Source organism: Urtica dioica, chromosome 6 (assembly GCF_054948205.1).
Source record: "Urtica dioica subsp. dioica isolate 48M chromosome 6, U.dioica_male_clone48M_v1_H2, whole genome shotgun sequence".
Classification (NCBI taxonomy): domain Eukaryota; kingdom Viridiplantae; phylum Streptophyta; class Magnoliopsida; order Rosales; family Urticaceae; genus Urtica; species Urtica dioica.
In genome coordinates, this window is record NC_142761.1 from 3,388,183 (window position 1) to 3,409,101 (window position 20,919).

General features: G+C 36.7%; 3 protein-coding genes across 3 annotated transcripts; 1 reads left to right on the plus strand and 2 right to left on the minus strand.

Annotated features, from left to right (window-relative positions):
- Positions 1 to 3,361: 3,361 nt before the first annotated feature.
- On the minus strand, positions 3,362 to 5,892 carry LOC149392959 (P-loop containing nucleoside triphosphate hydrolases superfamily protein). Its single transcript, XM_089618383.1, has 2 exons — positions 4,860 to 5,892; positions 3,362 to 4,000 (listed from the first exon to the last, which is right to left on the minus strand). Exon 1 carries the CDS (start codon positions 5,704 to 5,706, stop codon positions 4,873 to 4,875), a length of 834 nt encoding a protein of 277 aa, XP_089474509.1. The 5' UTR covers positions 5,707 to 5,892; the 3' UTR covers positions 3,362 to 4,000; positions 4,860 to 4,872.
- Positions 5,893 to 7,713: 1,821 nt separating this feature from the next.
- On the plus strand, positions 7,714 to 10,352 carry LOC149392960 (BTB/POZ and MATH domain-containing protein 2-like). Its single transcript, XM_089616975.1, has 4 exons — positions 7,714 to 8,281; positions 8,891 to 9,239; positions 9,397 to 9,673; positions 9,886 to 10,352. Exons 1-4 carry the CDS (start codon positions 7,869 to 7,871, stop codon positions 10,071 to 10,073), a joined length of 1,227 nt encoding a protein of 408 aa, XP_089473101.1. The 5' UTR covers positions 7,714 to 7,868; the 3' UTR covers positions 10,074 to 10,352.
- A 237-nt stretch (positions 10,353 to 10,589) lies between these two features.
- MPK16 (mitogen-activated protein kinase 16) lies at positions 10,590 to 15,675 on the minus strand. The gene is made up of 10 exons (XM_089616974.1): positions 14,992 to 15,675; positions 13,800 to 14,208; positions 13,573 to 13,700; positions 13,425 to 13,484; positions 12,831 to 12,980; positions 12,431 to 12,586; positions 12,121 to 12,332; positions 11,776 to 11,880; positions 11,513 to 11,658; positions 10,590 to 11,277 (listed from the first exon to the last, which is right to left on the minus strand). The coding sequence occupies exons 1-10, from the start codon at positions 15,016 to 15,018 to the stop codon at positions 11,000 to 11,002; spliced, it is 1,671 nt and encodes a 556-aa protein (XP_089473100.1). The 5' UTR covers positions 15,019 to 15,675; the 3' UTR covers positions 10,590 to 10,999.
- Positions 15,676 to 20,919: the final 5,244 nt, after the last annotated feature.

The following is a 20,919-nucleotide window of genomic DNA, read 5'->3' on the forward strand; positions in this document are numbered from 1 at the left end:
CACAGACTCTCAACTTAAGTCACACCTTGGCTTTGAGTGCACGACTTTTTTCAGTCAATCTTTGTCAATGATTTCACACACAATGATCAATCTTGGCCATACACGTGGCAAATGTTAAAGAAGCCGAGCAGGAGACTTTCTTTCTAGAACACAATTGTTGTATGGATAAATTTATAGGAGTTGTAACAATTTCTATCCCACAATTTTTTTGGACAATCGTTTACTACGTACCTTTTAAGTTTTGTACAAATCACCTCTCCGTCAATATTTTATCGATTTTGTTAGTTTTTTTTTAACATGTGTGTTGTACGTGTACTCCATTTAGAAGGTAATTATCAAATTACCCTTTCATATAAATATTCCAAAGCAATTCTTATCATTTTATATCAGTGTTTTTTTGGGATTTTTGACTGTTCCTCATCGCCTTCAAGTCTTCAAACTCGAATTTGAGAAAATTTAGAGCTCTGCAAACTCGAATCTTCTTGAATTTAGAGATGGAGAACACCATGGAAGACTACATCTCGGGCAGTTCTTGGAAGAGTCTAGTATCTGGAAAGAAGGAAGAAGCCCAGTCGAAGATTCAAAATGGTCGAACGCCAAGATGCTGCTGTGGCTTGGTTTTCCATGAGAAGATGTCGCGGACAACTTTAAATCCGCCATGAGAAGGTTTTTCGGTTGTGCTCTATATAAGGTATGTTTTCGATTTGATTTGAAATCGGAGTTGTAAAAAATAATTGCAATTTAATATGAATTTTTTTTTATTTGCAGAAAAACAAACAATATGGTTGTGGGTTTTTACAATGGATACCCGGAAATGATGATCACTAACAGCTTCAATGACGTAATTCATGAAGATGATGATCATATTAGAGAAGATGTCATTATTGCTGAATTGAAGAACTTCGGTCAACTAATTCAATGTGAAGCAAAGATATTAGAGTTTTCGCTAGCCACGATTTTATTGTTCTATGTGTTTTGGTTATGTTTAAGTAATGTTTTCTGTGTTGTGTTGTGGTAATATTGAAAATCTTTACATTATTAACTTTGTAACACTTGACTTTGTTACTGTATTTCGTTGGAATTACTATGTGAATTAGTAACTTCAAATGGAGTCATGAATATCTTCGAATTAATGTATTTGATTTCATTGTTTTGTTACAAAAAAGGTAATCATTCACATCGAGATCAAAACTGAACCTCTGTTTTGTTACACAAAAGTGACCAAAAATATGTAACCCATAATTTATCTGCTGTTTTGTTACATTCAAGTAAGCCAAAATATGCACTACGACCCATTTTTTAAACATTGTTTTGTTACATACAAGTAACCCAAAAAAACACAAAATGCAATAGATCCTTATATTGTTTGGTCACATATTATAGACCATTCCAAAATGATATCACATGATTCAACTGTTTTTTAATAAGTTCCTTGGCTTGAGAGTCTGGAGCCTATTTGGGTCATCAACATTCTTGAACCTCGAGCTTCGCTATAAATAGGATAGTAAACATGTTTGTGAGAAACATCGGCTATGTGACCACACATTTGAATTTCAAAAATATGTATTAACTTACTCGTATTTGAATTTCAGGTTGGCTAGGTGGTTGACTTGAACCTTGGCTAGGACATGCACGTGATTGTTGACTTGCAGCTTGGTTTGGTCGTGGCTGAGACCGTTGACTTGCAGTTTGGCTAAGACCTGCAGATTGGCGTTGAGTTGCAGATTGGCTAAGACCTGCAGATTGGCTAGGAGCTGCAGATTGGCTAAGACCTGACTGAGAGTGTTGAATTCCTCCACGTGTAGCTTTAGATTTCCTTTTTGTTTCTCTCTGCAAAATATTGTTGAATAAGACCAACACGAGTACTTGATGATCACTATATGGTTGTTCAGAACTAAAATATTGATGATAACTTACAAGATTCTCTTGTTGTCTCCTGAAGCACGTCTTCAAGTTATGTCCATGTTCTCCACAACTTGAGCGCTTAATAAGAACAAACATTCTCAATCTTGCAGCTCCACCTATATGCAAAACCTTATCCCGCTCCACTCTTCTGAGCTTTCTTGGTGTTCCTGGCTCAACCCTGTTTGGCGGCATTTCCAAGGGTGTTTACCCAATTTGAGGCTACTGTTCAAAAGGGCTGAGAGGATGTTGACATACTTAATAGGGTCTTCTTGATTCTTTCAAATGCAGCTGATCGCATGTGCACATGGTATCCCTAAACCCAAGGTCTTGTTTAAAATACCGTCTAATTCAACTATAGACATTTTATCTATGTCACAGTAGAGATAAGAAATGGTATCTTTAATATACCTCCACCCACGATTGTTGAACTCTATTTCACCTCCATGGTGAAGCACATACGTAAACAAACTAGATCCAGCTACTGTATACAAACATTAAATAACTCACTCAGTATTGAAACAAATAAAGTATATGATAAAAGACAACGACATCAAACTGAACAATGGCCGGTGATTTTTTTCGCAGGTGTTTTCTTCGCCGGTGATTCTGCGATTTGTTCGTAATTGTTCGGTTCATGGACTTGGAAGAATAAGTTCGCAATTTTTATTTTGGGAACTGCGATTTTCGGTTTTTGATTTTTTTGGTTGTTTATCATTTTTGGATTTTATTATGAGTTCTACAAATGAAAAAATAAAGAATATTAAAGATTGCAATAATACCTTCTAAATGGGGTACACGGGTGCAAAAAACTAACAGAATCGATAAATATTGACAGAATGACGATTTGTGAAAAACTTGAAAAATACGTGGTAAACGGTTGTCCAAAAACAAAAAAGTGGGATAAACATTGTTATAACCCTTATAGTTCAGGGGGCAAATATAAAATTTATATTTATTGTATATATAATCATAAATAAACCATAGTAGATGAATGAAGTAGTTTGTTGTTATTTTATAGCTTGTTATAGTGATCTTTAATACACAAAAATTAGGAAATGATTCGATTGATTGATTATACGGTTTTTCTTGCGTCAGTGTTGTACTGCTTTTTCTAGCTTGAAATGTACAAAAGTTAATTTGTGTCAAAACCAATATGAGATGAACGTCATGATTGTTTTTATGTTTTTTTTTTTTTTTTTTAAAACTATCAAAAAAATCCAAGAACGTCATGTGTGATGTTGTGTTAATGTGTCTTTTGCTCGTTAAGGCCAGAAAGATTAAACAGAAACATTCGAAGAATTGCTTTTTCAGTCTATATTTGTCCATATTATTTCGTAACCGACTTCCGAATGAAATTGGAACGAAATAATAAAATTGGCTTTCCAAGGAAGAATCTTCGTCAAATTGGTTCAACAGAAAAACTTCCAAGAGAATATTAACTAGTACAGAGTAATCCTTGTTTTTTTTTTTTTTTTTTTTTTTTTTTTTTTTTTTTTTTCCTTCCGCCAGGGTTAAAAAATGTACCAGAATTATGCTCTGGTTTTGTTCACAGAGATGGAAAAACCTACTTGCTGCAATGGAATTCTATTACGGTTCAGAGTTTTTTTTTTTTTTTTTTTTTTTCCGACAAAAAATATCTTTTAGTTTTCCATTCTTTTTTTTTTTTTTTTTTTTAATGAAATGATCTGTTTTGGATTACATTCAGTTCCAAGTGGTACTGAAGAAATTCTCTCTTCTGTCCGAACGGCGAGATTTAGTGTAGGACTGACTCAGAGTATATGCATATACAAATAATTGAAGAGAGAAAATGTTACTAGAATGAATTCTTTTTTCTTTTTCTCTGTCTCGAGTAGCTTATAAAAAAAAAATCAATGTAAACTTTTGATAAAAATCATCAATCATTACCGGACATGAAAGCCTGAAAGCTGCATTTATTTCACGTAGGAGAGAAACTACAATGCAGATATGAATTCTGTTCCTATGGAGATCTACAAAATGAGCTGAAGCAAAATTGCTTTGAATTTTCTTATACAAACCGGAACAAAAGCCGGTCTAGTTTCCATTTCCTGTTCTTGAATCCATCTCTATCTCTCACCTACACAATGTAAAAAACATGGTACCGAATTTAATTTGCTAGACCAAGTTATAGATAACCAGTATTGAAGACAATAATCTTATTCTTCTTCTTGCTTATGAAAACCAGTACCCACTTTCAGATTCAGTACAGAAGTGACTAAATAGAGAAAAATTCTAAAGCAAATGAAAGACAAAACATGTCAATTGATACTTAGAAGAAAAGATCATACAGAGTTTAGAAAACAAAAGCCTCTTATACTCAACTCGGCAATCGCACCAAACTTCATGAATGGATATTTAGAAACTACCATCTAACTTGAACGCTTTACTCTTCGAACCCGAGACTTACATAAGCCTTAACACAAAAAAGATGCAACTTAAAATTCATGTAAAACAATACTATTTCCACCTTGAAGAAATCGAATTCGGGAACACCACATTCCTCATGGTTTACGACAAACTAATCCCAACTCATATCAATTAGTTTCACTCGTCAAAAAATGCAAAATACATCAAATAACCCTCTCAGCTATCTATATCACCAGTATTAGAAGAAATCGAATGATAAACCAGTAATTTGCAATTTCACTAATTTCGCAGATTCATAATCACAAGGCATAGGGGACACTATGCTTCTGAAACTTCCATACCATTCAATGTACGAATTCTCAAGAGTACATTTTTAAAGTCAAATACACATGAAGAAGAAGATAAAAAAAATCTCCAAACCACAAAAAACTACGGCTCAGATTTTTAAATATTTGAAAGAAAAGGCTTTGATTATCATATTCCCCAAATCGCTACATTCCTCTCCACTTTCCATCACCAACAAACAAACAGTCAAACTAGGCAATTTTTCTCATTAGTAATTCTTATACCTATGCTCGAGTGTCAAACCACGAGGGTTCTCTGCCGGACCTTAGCTTTCTCGGCGTCCATGATCGATCCCAAGAGACTCACAGCAGAATCCAATTCCCCTTCCCTGTTCACCACCACGTAGTCGAACTCCCTCAGCCGCTTCACCTCCTCACGCGCCGCCGCAACTCTCACCGCCAGCGCCGACGCGCTCTCCGTCCCACGCGCCGCCAGACGCGCCGCCATCTCCGCCTCGCTCGGCGCCGAAACAAAAACAAACACCGCCGCGTCGCCGAGCACGCGCCGCAGAGTCTCAGCGCCCTGGATATCAACCCTAAGCACCACATCGTGACCTCTCGCCATGAAATCCCTAATCTGTCCCCTCGGAATCCCCTTCCGATCGCCGTACACCACCGCGTGCTCCAAAAGATCGTCGGCCTCGATCATCCTCACGAACTCCGATTCCTTCACGAAGAAGTAGTCCACGCCGTTGACCTCGCCGGGCCTCATCGGCCGAGTCGTCGCCGTCACGACGAAGTGCAGGCCTTCCCGGACCTCCCTCAGTCGCCGTATCACGGCGTCTTTCCCGACGCCGCTCGGTCCACTCACGACGACGACGAGCGGCCGGGGATGAGGCCGGAGGGGCTCGGTGCTTAACGGCGATCCGAGAGAGGTCTCCAGGGATCGGATGAGCTCTGATTTTTCCGGCGCCGCCGCCATGGTAGAGGCGGAGCGACAGAGGGATCGGGCTCGCCGGAGATTCGACCGGGTTGAGACGAAAACGGCGGGGATTGGACTGGTTAGGTTTAGGGTTAGGGTTTGGTTGTGGTGGTGGAGACCGGAGGAAAGGAATCTGCGAAGATGAAGCATTTGAGAGAAGTGAAGGTGCACAGTAACGACGGTGGGCGAGCGAAGCAGGAAATCGAAGCCTCGAGTATGGCTAGTAACGGGAATAACTGGAAAAAAGAAAGAGAAAATAAACCTTATTTATTTCCTCTTTTTCTTATTAGTTGTTTGTTATTAAATTATTATGCGTTCTTCTTTCAAATTTCAATCCAAACGGGGTCTTCCTTGGTTCTTCTTCGCCGCTTTTTTTTTTTTTTTTTTTTAAATCTAGCTAACGTGGCCTTTCTTCTACCATGTGATGTGGGCATAAAAACTCATTTCTTCTATTTAACTATTTAATGGGAGCCCTAGAGGTCAAATTAAAAAAAGAAAATTATATCCAACAAAACAGTGAAAAAAATTCACTTTAAAATTCTACAAATATTTACTTATTATCAACTGAATAGTCAACTTAAACGTTTGACATTACTAAATAATCAATGTTTGATAAATCTTAGATAAATATTCACTTTCAGACGTAAATAACTAACGTTTGTTATATAAAAATGTCTATTTACGTATAAAAATTACTATTTACCTAGCATTTATCAAACGTTAACTATTTAGCAATATCAAATATTTAAATTGACTATTTTTTTTCATGGACCATATTATTAATGATTAAATCCATGTTGAAGGTGCAAGGAATAGAACATAGTCATCATTCTTGCTCTAGACATAGCTTTAACCATCCAATTTCGAGCCTTGCTTGCACTTTGTTCTTGTTCTTGAGAAACTCGAAACTCCTTGTTCTACTCCTACTCATGTAATATTGAACGGAGAGTGTGAGAGACAAAGACATCACGAACATGAAAGATTTATGTAGGGAAAAATCACTTCAAACAGTGTAAAATTTGATTTTTTTTTCAACCTCGTGTAGAATTAAATTCAATAAGGCAAATCAATCAAACTAAACACAAAATAAAATAAATAATCAACAAATATGAATATAATAAATTTTACCGTGAAACTTTCACCTAACAATATAATGGTACATCAAAATTATTTCCAATAGAAGTTCAACATCATCATCTAAATAAATATGACAAAAAAGGATAGAGAAAGTAAATGAGGGTTAGAGAAAGAAAATTAGACTTCTATCAAGTCAATATTTCATAAGAAATGATTTTGTTTTTAATTATTATAAAGAAAATGCCATGTTTATTTGCCAAAAAAATATGTTTCTTTTGATAATTTATCGGGATCGTTACAATTTAGTTTTAACTTTTAGTCTCAATTTTTCGGGTGTCTCCGATGAGACTCTTTTGATAATTTGTCAAAATAGTTGTTATTAAGGATGACTAGGTTCAACCTTCAAAGGACATGTGTGACATGCCTACTTTGACTAAAAACTTGTTCTCTTATACGTTGATGTATTATTTGATAAGATACTGCACATATTACTCGCCTATTTTTTTTTTATCTTATATTAATAGCGATGTTATCTTAACCAAATTACGAAACCTATACTCTCACCCCTTAAAAAAATAATAATAACATTTTTGGTAAGATTTTATAAAATAAACAACCGGGTCATTTGTCATTTTTACTTAACATCATTTAAATTAATTTTTAAAAAAGATATATACTTAACGTTAACATTTACTCTTTGAATTTTCTTTACCGTGATTCGTTAATGTCGCTTTGATTTCGTCATCTATTATTTCCAAAATTAAAATTTAAAGACATGTGCAATTCTTATATTCTTTATTTAAAGAAATTATTATATCCTATTCTTGTAAATATAATAATAATAATAAAGTAACATCATCTTCTCGTATATCTGCATTATATATTCACTATCTCGCCATTTATTTTTCTCTTTCATTTTTACCACAATCCAAACCCGAATTCTATTCTCTTTCCGCTCCAGAAAGCAAAAAACCCCAAATTCTCTCTCTCTCTCTCTCTCTCTCTCGATTCCGATATTCGATCTCCGAAATTTCCAGAGATTGAATCTTGAAAACCAAAGCTCACGAAGGATTCGACGAAGGATTCGTCGAATCGACTCTCCGATTCACAGAACCTTGCAAGAATTGAAGCCCGTGGTCTCGTCTAACGACCCGTCGTCCCCAAAACCCTAGAAATTCCGAGTTCGATCTCTCCCTCTCTCTCTTTCTTTAACCCGATCTTCCTTGGAATCGTTGATGGGCACATTAAAGCAGTTCCCGAAGCCCTCTAAATCCTCGCCGGCGCTGAGCTCCGATCTGACGACCTCGACGTCGAGGACAGAGACCGTCAATGGCTTCCACGAGTTCAAGATCGGGGGATTCTCGCTCGTGAAGGGTATGGGAGTCGGAAAGTACATCGCTTCCGACAGTTTCATGGTCGGAGGGTACGAGTGGGCGATTTACTTCTACCCCGACGGAAAGTCGCCGGAGGACAACGCCACGTACGTTTCGCTCTTCATAGCACTCGCTAGCGATGGAACGGACGTTAGGGCTCTGTTTGAGCTGACTTTGCAGGACCAGACCGAGAGAGGGAGACACAAGGTTCACAGCCATTTCGACCGAGCGCTCGAGGGTGGTCCTTATACGCTCAAGTACCGTGGAAGCATGTGGTATGTGCTCTTTAGGGGTTTCTTTTTTAAGGCTGTTTTCTTGAAATCATATACCCGTTATATCCTTTTCTTGTTTTTTGGGATGTCGTACATTTCTGTTGAGAAGGTGGACTTTTTTTAGGGTTGTGCTTAATTGGTTTTTTATAAATTAAAAAAAAATGATATTTTGTATTTGGTGTTTTAGTTTGTTGTGTTGGAGATTCATTCTTGTTAAGTTGGTTTTTATGTTGATGAATTGGATTTTGTGTGTTCACATGAAGGGGCTAGGATAATGCTATAGCGATGGTTTGTTAAGATGCTTGATCTGTTTTTCTGTTTGGATATTTTGTTTGTGTGTGTTCTAAGACCTTGGTGATACGTTATGCTACACAAGTATATGTGTGTGTGTAAAGATAGAAATTAATTATACAAAAGTGAATTTCAAAGAATTTTGGCTCTTGGGATCTGGATATCAAGAGTTTTCTATTTTTGAAAGATTGAACAAAAAGTGTCGGAATTTGAATTGTGAAATGGTTATGGGGTTGAATGTTGTATTTACTTCTTATTATTTTTATCATAATAGATAATTATAAATTAATGACTGAAGTGTTTTCGTCTCGGATGTTGCAGGGGTTACAAACGCTTCTTCAAGAGAAGTGTTCTCGAGCAGTCTGACTACTTGAAGGATGATAGCCTTTTCATCAAATGCCGTGTCGGCGTTGTCAAGTCTCAAACAGAGGGCCCGAAAATATACTCCATAGCGGTTCCGCCTTCTGATATGTCCAAGAGTTTTGGGCAGCTTTTAGAGAGTGGGAAGGGAAGCGATGTGAGCTTCGAAGTCGACGGAGAAGTATTTCACGCTCACAAGTTGGTCCTCGCAGCTCGCTCGCTTGTTTTCAAAGCTCAACTTTTCGGTCCTCTGAAGGATAAGAACACAGAGCTTATAAAAGTTGAAGACATGTTGGCGCCAGTGTTTAAGGTTCTTTGCTCTTCCCCCTTTACATGCTAAATACAAAAAATTTCTTCCTTTTTTTTGAAAGGAAATAAAAGAAAAAGTGCTTGAAAGTTCATTTTTTTAACAGTTCATGTAAGCAGATTTCTTATTTTTTGTTTTCTGCGCCTGACTGATTTTGCAGGATTTGCTCCATTTCATATACTGGGACGCCCTACCAGAATCGGCAGAGGTCAGTGATCAGAACTCGAAGTGGGTGTCCACAGTGATGGCTCAGCATCTCCTCGCGGCCGCCGATCGGTACGGCATCGAGAGGCTCAGATTACTGTCCGAGACCAGACTCTGCGAGGATTTGTCGATAAATAGCGTTGCAACGACGCTAGCTCTGGCGGAGCAACACCACTGTTTCCAGTTGAAAGACGTCTGTCTCAAGTTTGTCGCTTCACCTGAAAATTTAAAAGGTGAGTTCTCCAAAACAATGTTGTGCACGGCTTTTGATATTATCATGTTAGGATGGGGAATTGGTTCACTTGTCGATAAAATTATCCCGGGTTGTATTTTGAATTTTGTCCGATATGCAATTTTCAAGGAAAAAATGATCAAATTTTGAATTTTGTCTTCTTCTTCGTTGTGATAAAATGTTATCTGGATGTTTGTGGATTGTTTTGTGAAGCTGTGATGGAAACAGAGGGGTACGATTACTTGCAGCAGAGCTGCCCATCCGTAGTGACAGAGCTTCTGCAATATGTGGCGAGGATCGACGAGCATTCCAACGCTGCTTGCGGTGGAGGCTACGGCAAGGTGACCTTATACGATGGCAGCGATGTCAACAGAAGAAGAGTAAAGCAAAGAGTCTATTGATGAATTGTGGGCACGAGGGACGAGAGAGAGGGTGTGAGAGGTGTGCTCAAGCTATAGGATCTAGGCATTTTTCATTCTGCTAACAGACAGGACTAATTCTTGTGGAAGGAAATGTGGGTGGTTCATCTGGGCTTTGTTTTTTTAATTAGTGGTTTGATATTGTGCTGTGTCAAAAGTGTATTGTTTTGTACTGAAGGTGTGAACCTTTTTGTATCCCAGTAAATCTGTGTGCAGTTCTGTGCCAAGACTCATTAAAATTCATTTAGCAGTTATAATGAATGGCATATGTCTTTTTTTTTTTATACCCAACTCTCTGGTCACCTTGTGCTTGCTCTTTAATGGAAGACAATAAAAGTAGTTGTGCTGGTCAAACCAAATTTTTATTGCTGTTGACATTCAAACACCAACCAAGACCACGGATTTTTATTGCCGGTACTAGATTTCCATGCATCTATGAGCTGTGGAAGTTCTGTCCATTTATAATCTGTGGCATTTAGAGCACCTTGACATGAGAAATGTGGCAAAAGGATGTCCTCATCAATTTCCTGTCTTGAAGATAACAATAAAATGAGTCACTACAAGTTCCTTGGGTGTTTTGATTATTATTACCATTATTATATCTTAGAAAGATTGAACAAACTAGTTTCACTTTTGCTAAACGAACTTGTCAAGTTAGTTTGGCAAAGAATGTGTAAGAAAAGAAACAGAGAGAAACTATCTTCTATGCCTGCTTTCGCCTCAGCCCGATTCCCTATTCGGCACTATATAATTAGTTGACCACAACAAGCCACGTTCTTTTTGGTCTTTCCGTCCGATAGAGGAGAGAAACGAAACCAATCGTCCGATCGGACGGTTCACGTGCGAAGACGAACGGATCTGCGAGCCCAACGTTGCATTCGGTCAAGACTCTCGACTTTCGAGGGGTTTTAGTACCACTGGCTTCCGGAGCCGCCGCCGCCCTGAGCTGCGGCGACTTTCCTGGCCATGGCGTATTGGTGCTTTTGGCGCATGGCAACGGAGCCGTCGTCGTCGTCTTCCTCGGCTGCCCTCTCGCTCTTGCACACCGGCGGCGGATTCCTTCTCGGGTACGACGACGCCGGGTTTCTCACCGTCCTCCGTTGTTGTTGATCGATCGACTCCGCCGCCCCGCAATTGTTATAACGCAGCACTGTCCCCACCACTTTCCCCGGCCTCGCCGCTCCCCCTGGACCCACACACACACACACACACAAAAAGGTCAATTAAACCCGATAAAATCAAGGACCTGACAACTAGACCAACACTGGGTTTTTTAAAAGTCGGGGTTTTTGGGAGTTTGATCCCTGAGGGAAATTGAATTTGGGACCGTGGGCGTTATTCACACGTGGTACTAGACCAACCTCTTGGGGGTTAAAGACGGGATATTTTATTTATTTATTTGTTTATTTATAATAATAGACCTTGAATGGGTTGAGGAACTTGAATTGGAAGTCGGTTCACGTGTGGCCTCTGGACTTCTTTAATGCAGCATTTCGAGAGCTCGTCCGTGACTTCCGCGGCCGACCCATTCGACATCGTGCTATTATCTGAATATTGCACACATGCCCTGCCGATATTGACAAATAAAAAAAAATTAAAAAATAAAAATAAAAACGTGATGAATCCGAAGGGATGATGGTGGGGAGAGAGCGAAATTTTTTCGATGGCTTCTCAGATATCAAACCTCGGAAGCGATGCGTGTTGTCTCTCGGGAGGAGCCACAGCCGAGCCGCCCTTTCCGTAGTGCTCCTCGAGAAAAGCGAATTGCTTCTTGAAATGGTCAACAGCGCTGTTATACAGAGAAGATTTGTGAGAATACATATATATATACATATATATATATACAAGTCAATCTAACACAAATCACTAAACTAGGTTCACAATTCGAGAGACAAACCAATTCACAATCACTCTACCAGGAAGAAAAAAAAATAGCTCAATAAATTTTCTTACAACTCTAATGACTTGTTATTACTAATACTAAATATGATTATGATTAGATAAATATGCAATACAAAGGAAATACTACCTTGGATACATGAAGTTGGTTGGCTCTGATCCTTCCAATGACTCTTTCAACATCTTCGGATGATACTCGAGAATCTCCCGGTAAATGAGCTCTCTCACATCCTCTTTAGTTATCCTCCGCCTCTCGAATTCGAATTCCATCTTCGTAACCGGCGGAGAAGAAGGCTCTCTCTCGACCTTCGCCAAACCCTTGAAATACGGATCCGCAAGAGCCTAATAAAAAAAAAACTTCTTTGTCATACAAAAATGTACGAAGCCATTTTTAAGAAAAAGAAAACCCATCAATGAAAGAAAGAGAAGTACTACAATACCTCTTCAGCATTGGGGCGGTCCTTCGGTTCGAAGGCCAACATTTTTTCTAACAAACGTAGAGCAAGTGGGTCCGTGTTCGGGAACTTGTGGGAGAAAGGAATCGGCTTCTTCTTCCTCATACTGCTCAAGTACCGCCGGGCTTTCTCGTTCCTTACCTGTTTACATTATTAGGTTTAAGAAAATGAATACAGTGTATAGATCCCTAATTTACCTTGTCAATAAATTTATTTGACAAGGTAAACAAAAAATTATTGACACCTACGAACAATCACTAATTTTAGACAAACTTTGGCTACTTTGCGAATCCATTAGTCTCAACTGCCTATTTTAGCCCAAGGCCACAACACACACATATATATACACACACACACACAAATATGAAAATCAATATAATGATACCCTGGCAATGGCTTCGGCGGATGGGGTTCCCAACATGTCAGTCATCAGATCCAGTTGGTGGACAACATTTTTTCCGGGAAACAGAGGTTTTCCGGTTAAAAGCTCGGCGAATATGCATCCAATGCTCCATATATCTATTGCTGGCGTATACTGAAGATCAAGGCACACGCAAAAATTGTAATCAGCTATGAAGTTCAATTCTTGATAAGACTCAGAGCCATATAGCCTCGAGTAAAACATAATTGAAGTTCCTATCATAATGGAAACATCTCGTAGAGAGCTTGTGGGCTTAGGCCAAAACTGTGTCTTGTCTACGAATAAATACAGCTATATTGGCATCCTATAAGATGTGACTTGGATCCCCCCCAACTATTCATGAGTGACCTTTTAGTCCTCAAACTGAATTTGTGAGCAAAACGGTCCTCATACTATTGACTTTGCAGCATTTTTATAATTTTCTAAAAAACATAAAATATATTATATGAGCTTGTAAATATATTATAAGCTGTTTAGGTATTGAATTTCATAACATAAACTATTTGTGCTAAAAAGTCCATCTACGAGCTAAAATTAGAAAAATGAAAGTCCATGCACCTTTGAGAAAAAAGATCCACACAACTCGGGAGCCCTGTACCATCTCGTTGCTACGTAGTCCTGTAAATAATATTTGGAATAATAAACACTTCATTATTATATTGCCACCAAAGCGTACAATTCCAATGAAGAAGTCAAAGAAACTCACAGTCCAAAATATAGCGGTGGGAGTATCGTTAAACGCAACCCTAGCAAGACCAAAGTCGCAGATCTTCAGTTTGCAATCAGCATTCGCTAAGATATTCTTCGGTTTCAAGTCTCGGTGAAACACATTCGCTATACAAAACACAACAACACACAAAAATGAGAACTAAAACACTTGATATAAATATACATTTATATACATGGGTGTGTGTATATGTATGTATGTATAACCTGTGTGGATGTATTTGAGACCGCGGAGAAGCTGATAGAGAAAGAACTGGTAATGCTCCGGGGTCAAGTCATCGTTGGCCTTGATGACTTGGTGCAAATCGGACTCCATGAGCTCGAAGACGACGTAAATGTCTTTGAACTCCCTTCTCGACGGAGGCAACAAGATGTGCTTGATCTCGACGATGTCGGGGTGTCGGAGGAGTCTGAGGAGCTTGATCTCGCGGAGGATCCGAGTCGCGTCCGAAACGTGCTCGAATATGTCGTTGATCTTCTTGATCGCGACTTTCTCCCGAGTCTGTGAGTCGTACGCCGAGCAAACCACGCCATAGCTTCCTTTCCCGATCACTTCCTCTATCTTGTATCGGCCTCCCTCCCCGTACTCCGTGAAAAAGTCTATCTCCGCGGTTGACTATATCGCATCGCCGTCGAAAAAAAATGGCAAGCCACAAAGTCAATTACGGGGACAGTTTGAAACATATTGATTAGTGAAACAACCAAAGTTTCAAGCTTTCAACAAAATAAAGTTACGTTAGTCAAAATTTTTTTAGTCTTTAAAAGTTTTTTACAATTTATATAAGAAATTTATCACTTTCAAAAAATATAATCACAGGAGTCAAAAAAATTATTGAAACCGACACTTTTGGCTATTTTATAAATATTAGACTTGATTATTTTGCAAATTCATTAATTCAATTGGCTATTTAACAATAATACCCAAACAACAAATGGCAAGCCACAAAGTCAATAAAGGGGAGAATGTTAATTTTTTTAAATTTATTATTATTCAAATACAGAGCCATTTAAAATATTATCTTTTTTTATCAACTGGTTACAACTTACAACATTCAGTTTCACAGATCCATGTTTATCAATTGTATGACCATGCAATAAAAGTGGGGACCTTTTCACCGGTGTGTTTAAGACATGACCGTATGGCAATCAAAATTAAATAATAATTGAAAACATAACACCAATTCAATGCTATGGATGAACAACAAAGCATTTGGAAAAAGTAGGAGCACCAAAAATTTAATCTAATATTGCTCAAGAGATCTGATTCTAGTTTCAATCCTCTTGCGCAAATACATAAATTTTTTAAATATAATAATTAAAATGTTCATTGAGTTCTTTTAATTCCCATCTAATCTAAGCTACATATATGTAACTAAAAAAATAAAAATATATACAATACCTTTCTTCTCTCATCAGGATGCATCATCTTAGCAAAAAAGCATCAAAGACTTCTGAGAAAATGGTGATCCACTGAAATTATCAAAAAGCCAAAGCGAAAAACTCCACTGAAACTCGAACACAGAGATGCCCAAATCGCCTCAATAAGATTAGACAGGAATGGGAATTGATAGATCACAAAGATCAAAGATGATCAATAATCAATAATCAGACCCCCCAGGTTTTTGTAATGGACTACAAATCTACTATAAATTAGTATTTTTTCTGAGATGTTAAAACGAACAAATCACAGCGCAAAAGCGCGAGTCTTGTGAAAATGGAAAACCCAGAAAGGAAAAGACTGAGACTTTTCGAACTTTTGTATGAAGGATCTGAGAACAGCTATTATCACAAGCGTAGTTTGAGGGCAAACGTGTAAATAAAGCAGATTGGGATTCTTGTTGTGTGTCTTTTCTGCTGTGACGAATGAAATTGGGATTGTTGTAATCTTACACAGAGAGAGTGAGAGAGAGAGAGAGGTAATGGAATGGGTGAAACTTTATGGGTGAAAGTGCATTCGGACTTTGGATCTCTGAGAGAAGAGAATCTTGGACGGACGGTGTACTTGGAAAAAAAAAAACAGAACAAAAAAAAAAAAGATTGATACTTTTTTTTGAGGTTTTTGAGTAGATGACACTAGACGCATTATTAGTGAGTCGCGGAAACTTTATATTTTTAATATAAAAAGTATGATTAATAGAAAAATGTTAAAAGGGTAACGTGGGCTAGCCAGATAAAAAATTGTGTTTAGCAAAATAATTTAACTTTTCAAAGTTGTTGCTTAGCCAAAAATATTACAAATCACTAAAATGTCCTTCTCATTTAACCAACACTTAATAAACAAAGGCTCAAAGAATTATTTTTTTAGGGTTTTATCGTTCACAACCGTGGGAGGAAGAGCAACATCTTCTCGTGATGATCCTGATACCGATACCGGAGATCGAAGGGCAAAAAATCTAGAGATTGTCGTTGATCTCCGTCACCATCGTCATCGATTGTCATCGCCATTGTCGTTGATCTATGTTGTTAATATCGCCGTCGATCGTCATCAATTAGTCATCGTCGTCGATCGTCATCACATAGTCATCATCGTAGATCGCCACCATCATCGATCTTCCTCGCCACTATCACCGTCGATCATCATCACCGTTAACATCGTCATCGATCTTCGTCGTCATCGCCGTCCATCTCGTGCAATTCTTCTTCTTCTTCTTCGGTTTGAGTGTTTTTGATAGACGATTAAATTTTTTGAATTAAATTTTATGAATATTTGTTTGTTACAGAAAAGGGGATTAAATATTTTGAAGCCATAATTAAATGTTTTGACTCTTTGGTGACTTCTAGTATCATTGATTAGGTCAAATAAATACTCCGAACATTTTTAATTACCATTTTGTTGCTTGTTTAGATGGAGGGTACATATAACTTGATTTTTAGCAAAAAAATAAAAAATTCTGCTATAGAATTGGATTTAAATTTTGTAAGGCATGATTAAATATTTTGAATTCATGTAATGAGTTTTTGTAAGTAATCTTTTTCTATTGCTTGTATGTTTCGAAACTGAATTACCAAAATTGAAAGCATGATTAAATTTTTTGAAATTTTGTTGTCTAGCTTCTAGGCCTGTAATCCGACACCGACGACACGAGGAAACCGGCTATCCAAACCGTCCCAATAGTCAAACAAAGCCAAGCCATAAAGACCTAACCTTTTTTGGGTCACACCAAACCAAACCGTTGACGTACATCGTTCGGTTATGGTATTTGTCACCATGAACGCGAGGTTCACCGACCCAAACCGAAGTACAAGCTCTAAATAATCTTGCCTTCTTTTGATAAAGGAGAATTGATAATAAAAAATTCATAATCCTTTCTTCCTTCTTTCCCTTTTCAAAATCAAACCTAAAACTTCCAGCTTTCCACCATAGGCCTCCGACCTCCGACACCAAATTTAGAGGTTGTGTTTCGTGAAATAAAATCGGGTTTGTAATCACACTCGTGTCGAGTAGACTCCCAAAATCAAGTTTGAAACGAAATCAATTTTCTAAATCAAATTAGATTTGTAAATCGAGTATTACCTTGTTGCTCTCCAAGTGTTTAGTTTAATGTATGGGGTGACCTCCTATGTTCTAAAGAAACATTTGGATTAATGAAAAACAAAACCTCAAAGAGAGAGTTCTCTCCACTTTTATTGTTTTAGGTATTCTTTGTGAATCAACGAGTTCAAAACGCCCTTAATCTGGTATTCATAATATAATGAATCAACAAGTTTTAGGAAAACTCATTGTCCGGTATTCGTGCGCAAATCAACGGTCGTGGTTATTTATCATCTCTACCACCTCTCGTTATATCAGGTACTGATCTGTTAGTGGTTGAGGAAGTTTCAGGTTTTTTAGCATTAGATTATTAGCTTGTATTTTTAATAGTAATTTATTATGTTTAGATCAATGTCTATTATGTGATTGTGATTTTAAAGTTATGTCCACTGTTTTTGAGTGGTTCTTATGTCCCAAAGATGATGTATTAATCTTTCAGGTATTTCATACGAAGTTTGTGTAAGACTTTCTGTGGACATTCGAACGTCTACTTTCACGGTCGGTGGTCCTCAAGCGCTTTGGTTCATTATTAATCTAGAATAGTATAGTAAAAGAGCAATTGAGTTGCTTAATTCCAGTGTGGTCTATCTTCTAATCGTAAAAAATTCTTACTTGAGGTACGTTTATCAGATTTTAGTCTTAAATCACTATTGAATGCCTCTAACTATTATTATATATAAAAATAAAACAACTAAATATTTTGTAAATGACGATAACATATACGCTCATAAATTGTTTCACTCTCTATATTGGCCCTCTATAATATATATATATATATATATATATATATATATATATATGTAAATAAAAACTAAGATATGAAAAAAAAAATTATTATCCAAATAGTGCTATTGCAGTATACTAATAGAAAATCAAATAGTGTTTACCATCAATGTTGAGCAAGATTTGACCTAATTTTCTTCTTATACATTTATCTAGAACGCGAAGAAATGGATATTGTGCAAATGTAGTAAAAAAATTTGTTTTTTTTTTTAATAGTGTAATTGGATTTATTTTTACCGATTAAAAGGGATTAGAAATTTTATTCGGATGCTGTTAGATTTTTATCTATGTAAATTTGTAATCAATCGATATTTGATTTATTTCAAGAAATTTTATGCTGTGTTTGAAGTTTATTGCTATTATCATTATTATTAAAAAATAAACAAATGGAATTCAAATTTTATTTTAAAGTCTAGGAACTTTTTATTTGTGTGTTTTAATAAAAATAGAAGTCCTGTTCATGCATTAATATTATTAATTGGTTTTTTACTTCGTGTCTGAAGTTTTTTAATGAGGAAAAAGAAAAAGCAAAGTAGTGAGAGAAAATGAAAAGTAAAACAGATCTTTATTGCCATGAAACCGACGTCGTAGCAAGAGACGTGTCTTTCAGGTATGGGTTTAAACTTTAAAGGTCGTTGATCCATAACCATTATTATAGAATGGCTTTTGTGAATAATAATAATTATTATTTTTCTTTCGGCAGAGCAGAATAAATGTCAAACGAACTCTAACATGATGTACCAATTGATCCAAATGAGACATGTTAATAATCCTTTGGTACTTGGAATTTGGAGTCTTCTTAAAAATGAGTATAAAGAAAAGGAAAAAGAAAAAAATTGTCCATCATATGTCTAATGGAGAGAAACATTGGTCGAACTTCGAAACATGTTGCATGTGCATCACATGGGATCTCTAAGCTGGCCTCATTATATATGTATTCTAAATTATGTGCTATCAAAACATTTAAGATAAGCTAATCTTTGTTATCATATTATTAAGGGATTATTCCTATTCTATGACCTCCACAATGATTTTGGACCAAAATCAAATAAGTTCAATTTAATCCTAAACTATGACTATCTATTTTCTTTAAGTACAAAAATACCCTCAATTTTATTAACAATGCCAAACCTGTCGGTTTATTGACATTGATATCAATAAACTGTCAGGTTTATTGACATCAATGTCAATAAACTGTCTGGTTTATTGACATCAATGTCAATAAACCGGCAGGTTTGACATTGTTATCAATAAACTAGCTACTGTCAACGACCCCGACAACACCAAACACATGTTATCAAAATTGGGAAACAACAGCTTTGTTTTAAAAAAAAATTTGGGCACCAAGAGTTAGAGATGCATTTTTAGTAACATAAATAACATCTCAACAACATAACCACGCTCGGCTTTGACCCATCGGCGCTGGGATGGGAAACGCGAGGACTTCTACGCACCACCGGGGGCGATTTCTCAGGCGAGGGTTTGGGTTTCTTGGCGGGGGATTTCTTTGTTTGGGTTCATCTTTCTTTAAGTCGTTGAATTTCTGTGGTTTTTGAAGTTAAGAAACAAAGAAAAAACGATTCTCGCGATTCTGGAAAATTTTGAAAGTTTCTGGAAATTTCTGGGTTTTCGTTGAAGATTTATTGACATTGATGTCAATAAAAATGCATATTTATTGACATCAACGTCAATAAATCTTCAACGAAAACCCAGAAATTTTCAGAAACTTTTCAAAATTATTCAGAATCCCGATAATCTTTTTTCTTTGTTTTTTAACTTTAAAAACCACATAAATTCTACGCGGAATCCATGGCGGGCTGTTTCGGCGGACACTTCGAGGTCGCCGCCGCCGGGATGGCCATGGGCTGCTCTCCGGCGGCCACGGGTTGCTCTCCGGCGGCCATGACCGTCGTTCCCAGGAGCTTCAGCGTCGGAGATGGGAGAAGATGAAGGTTTGGGGATAGAGCTGTACATAATGAATGAACAAAATGATTAAAAATAACATTCATGGATGAGAGAAGTGGGGTTTTTTGGACGCAAAGAGAGAGAGAGAGAGGATGTGGATTGTTTTCAAAAAAAAAAAAAACTGACTAGAGGGATAAGAAATGAAAAGAGGAAAAATAAAGAATAAGGTTAAAAACGTAATTTAATCAAATGGGTAGTCATAGATTTGGATTAATTTAGACAAATTGGATTTTGGTCCAAAATTAGTGTGGAGGTCATAGTTTAGGAATAATCCCTATTATTAATAATAAAAATATCCAAAACTACATCGAATGGCCGGACCAACCCACTAGTCCACACGGCCTGAGATTGCAATAGCCGGACCAAACATCCCAAGACCACACGTCAAACGTCTCGAAATCGCATGTCTCAAAGACTTAGAGGATATCGAGCGGATCTCAAGGACCATATATCCCGAGGTCCAAAGACGGACTCAAAAATTCAAGTTGAGGGTAGCAAAAAATATATAGATAATTAATAGGATTTTATATTTATATAGTTATATCGAAATTTTAAGATTTTTTTTAATATATATCCAAAGTTTGGTTAATTATAGTTAATTAGTCACAGATTTTATGAACAATAATTAATCGACAATTTTTGTCCAAATATTTTTTGCCCATTTACAATTGCGAGAGAGTTATTTGGAAAAAATATCAATTAATTATTGTTAATAAAATCAGTTACCAAATAACTATAATCAACAAAATGTTGATTATGTAGCAATTAATAATTTTGATGTGACTTAATTATTTATAAATTTCTAATATAAAATATCATATGATAAATGGTATTCGAAATGTCTACTATAAATCATTACATAAAAAATAGTGAATCTCTTAAAAAAAAAATCAAAGTAGAGAACATCTTGATTCCATATCACAAAAATCATTTATGATCGAATTCGTGTTAATATTTTAACAATATTTTTTCAATTTTAACGAGGAAACAATTTGATAAGAAACCATTTTTTATCTTGTTACAAAGTAATCTTAACGATCTTCATTG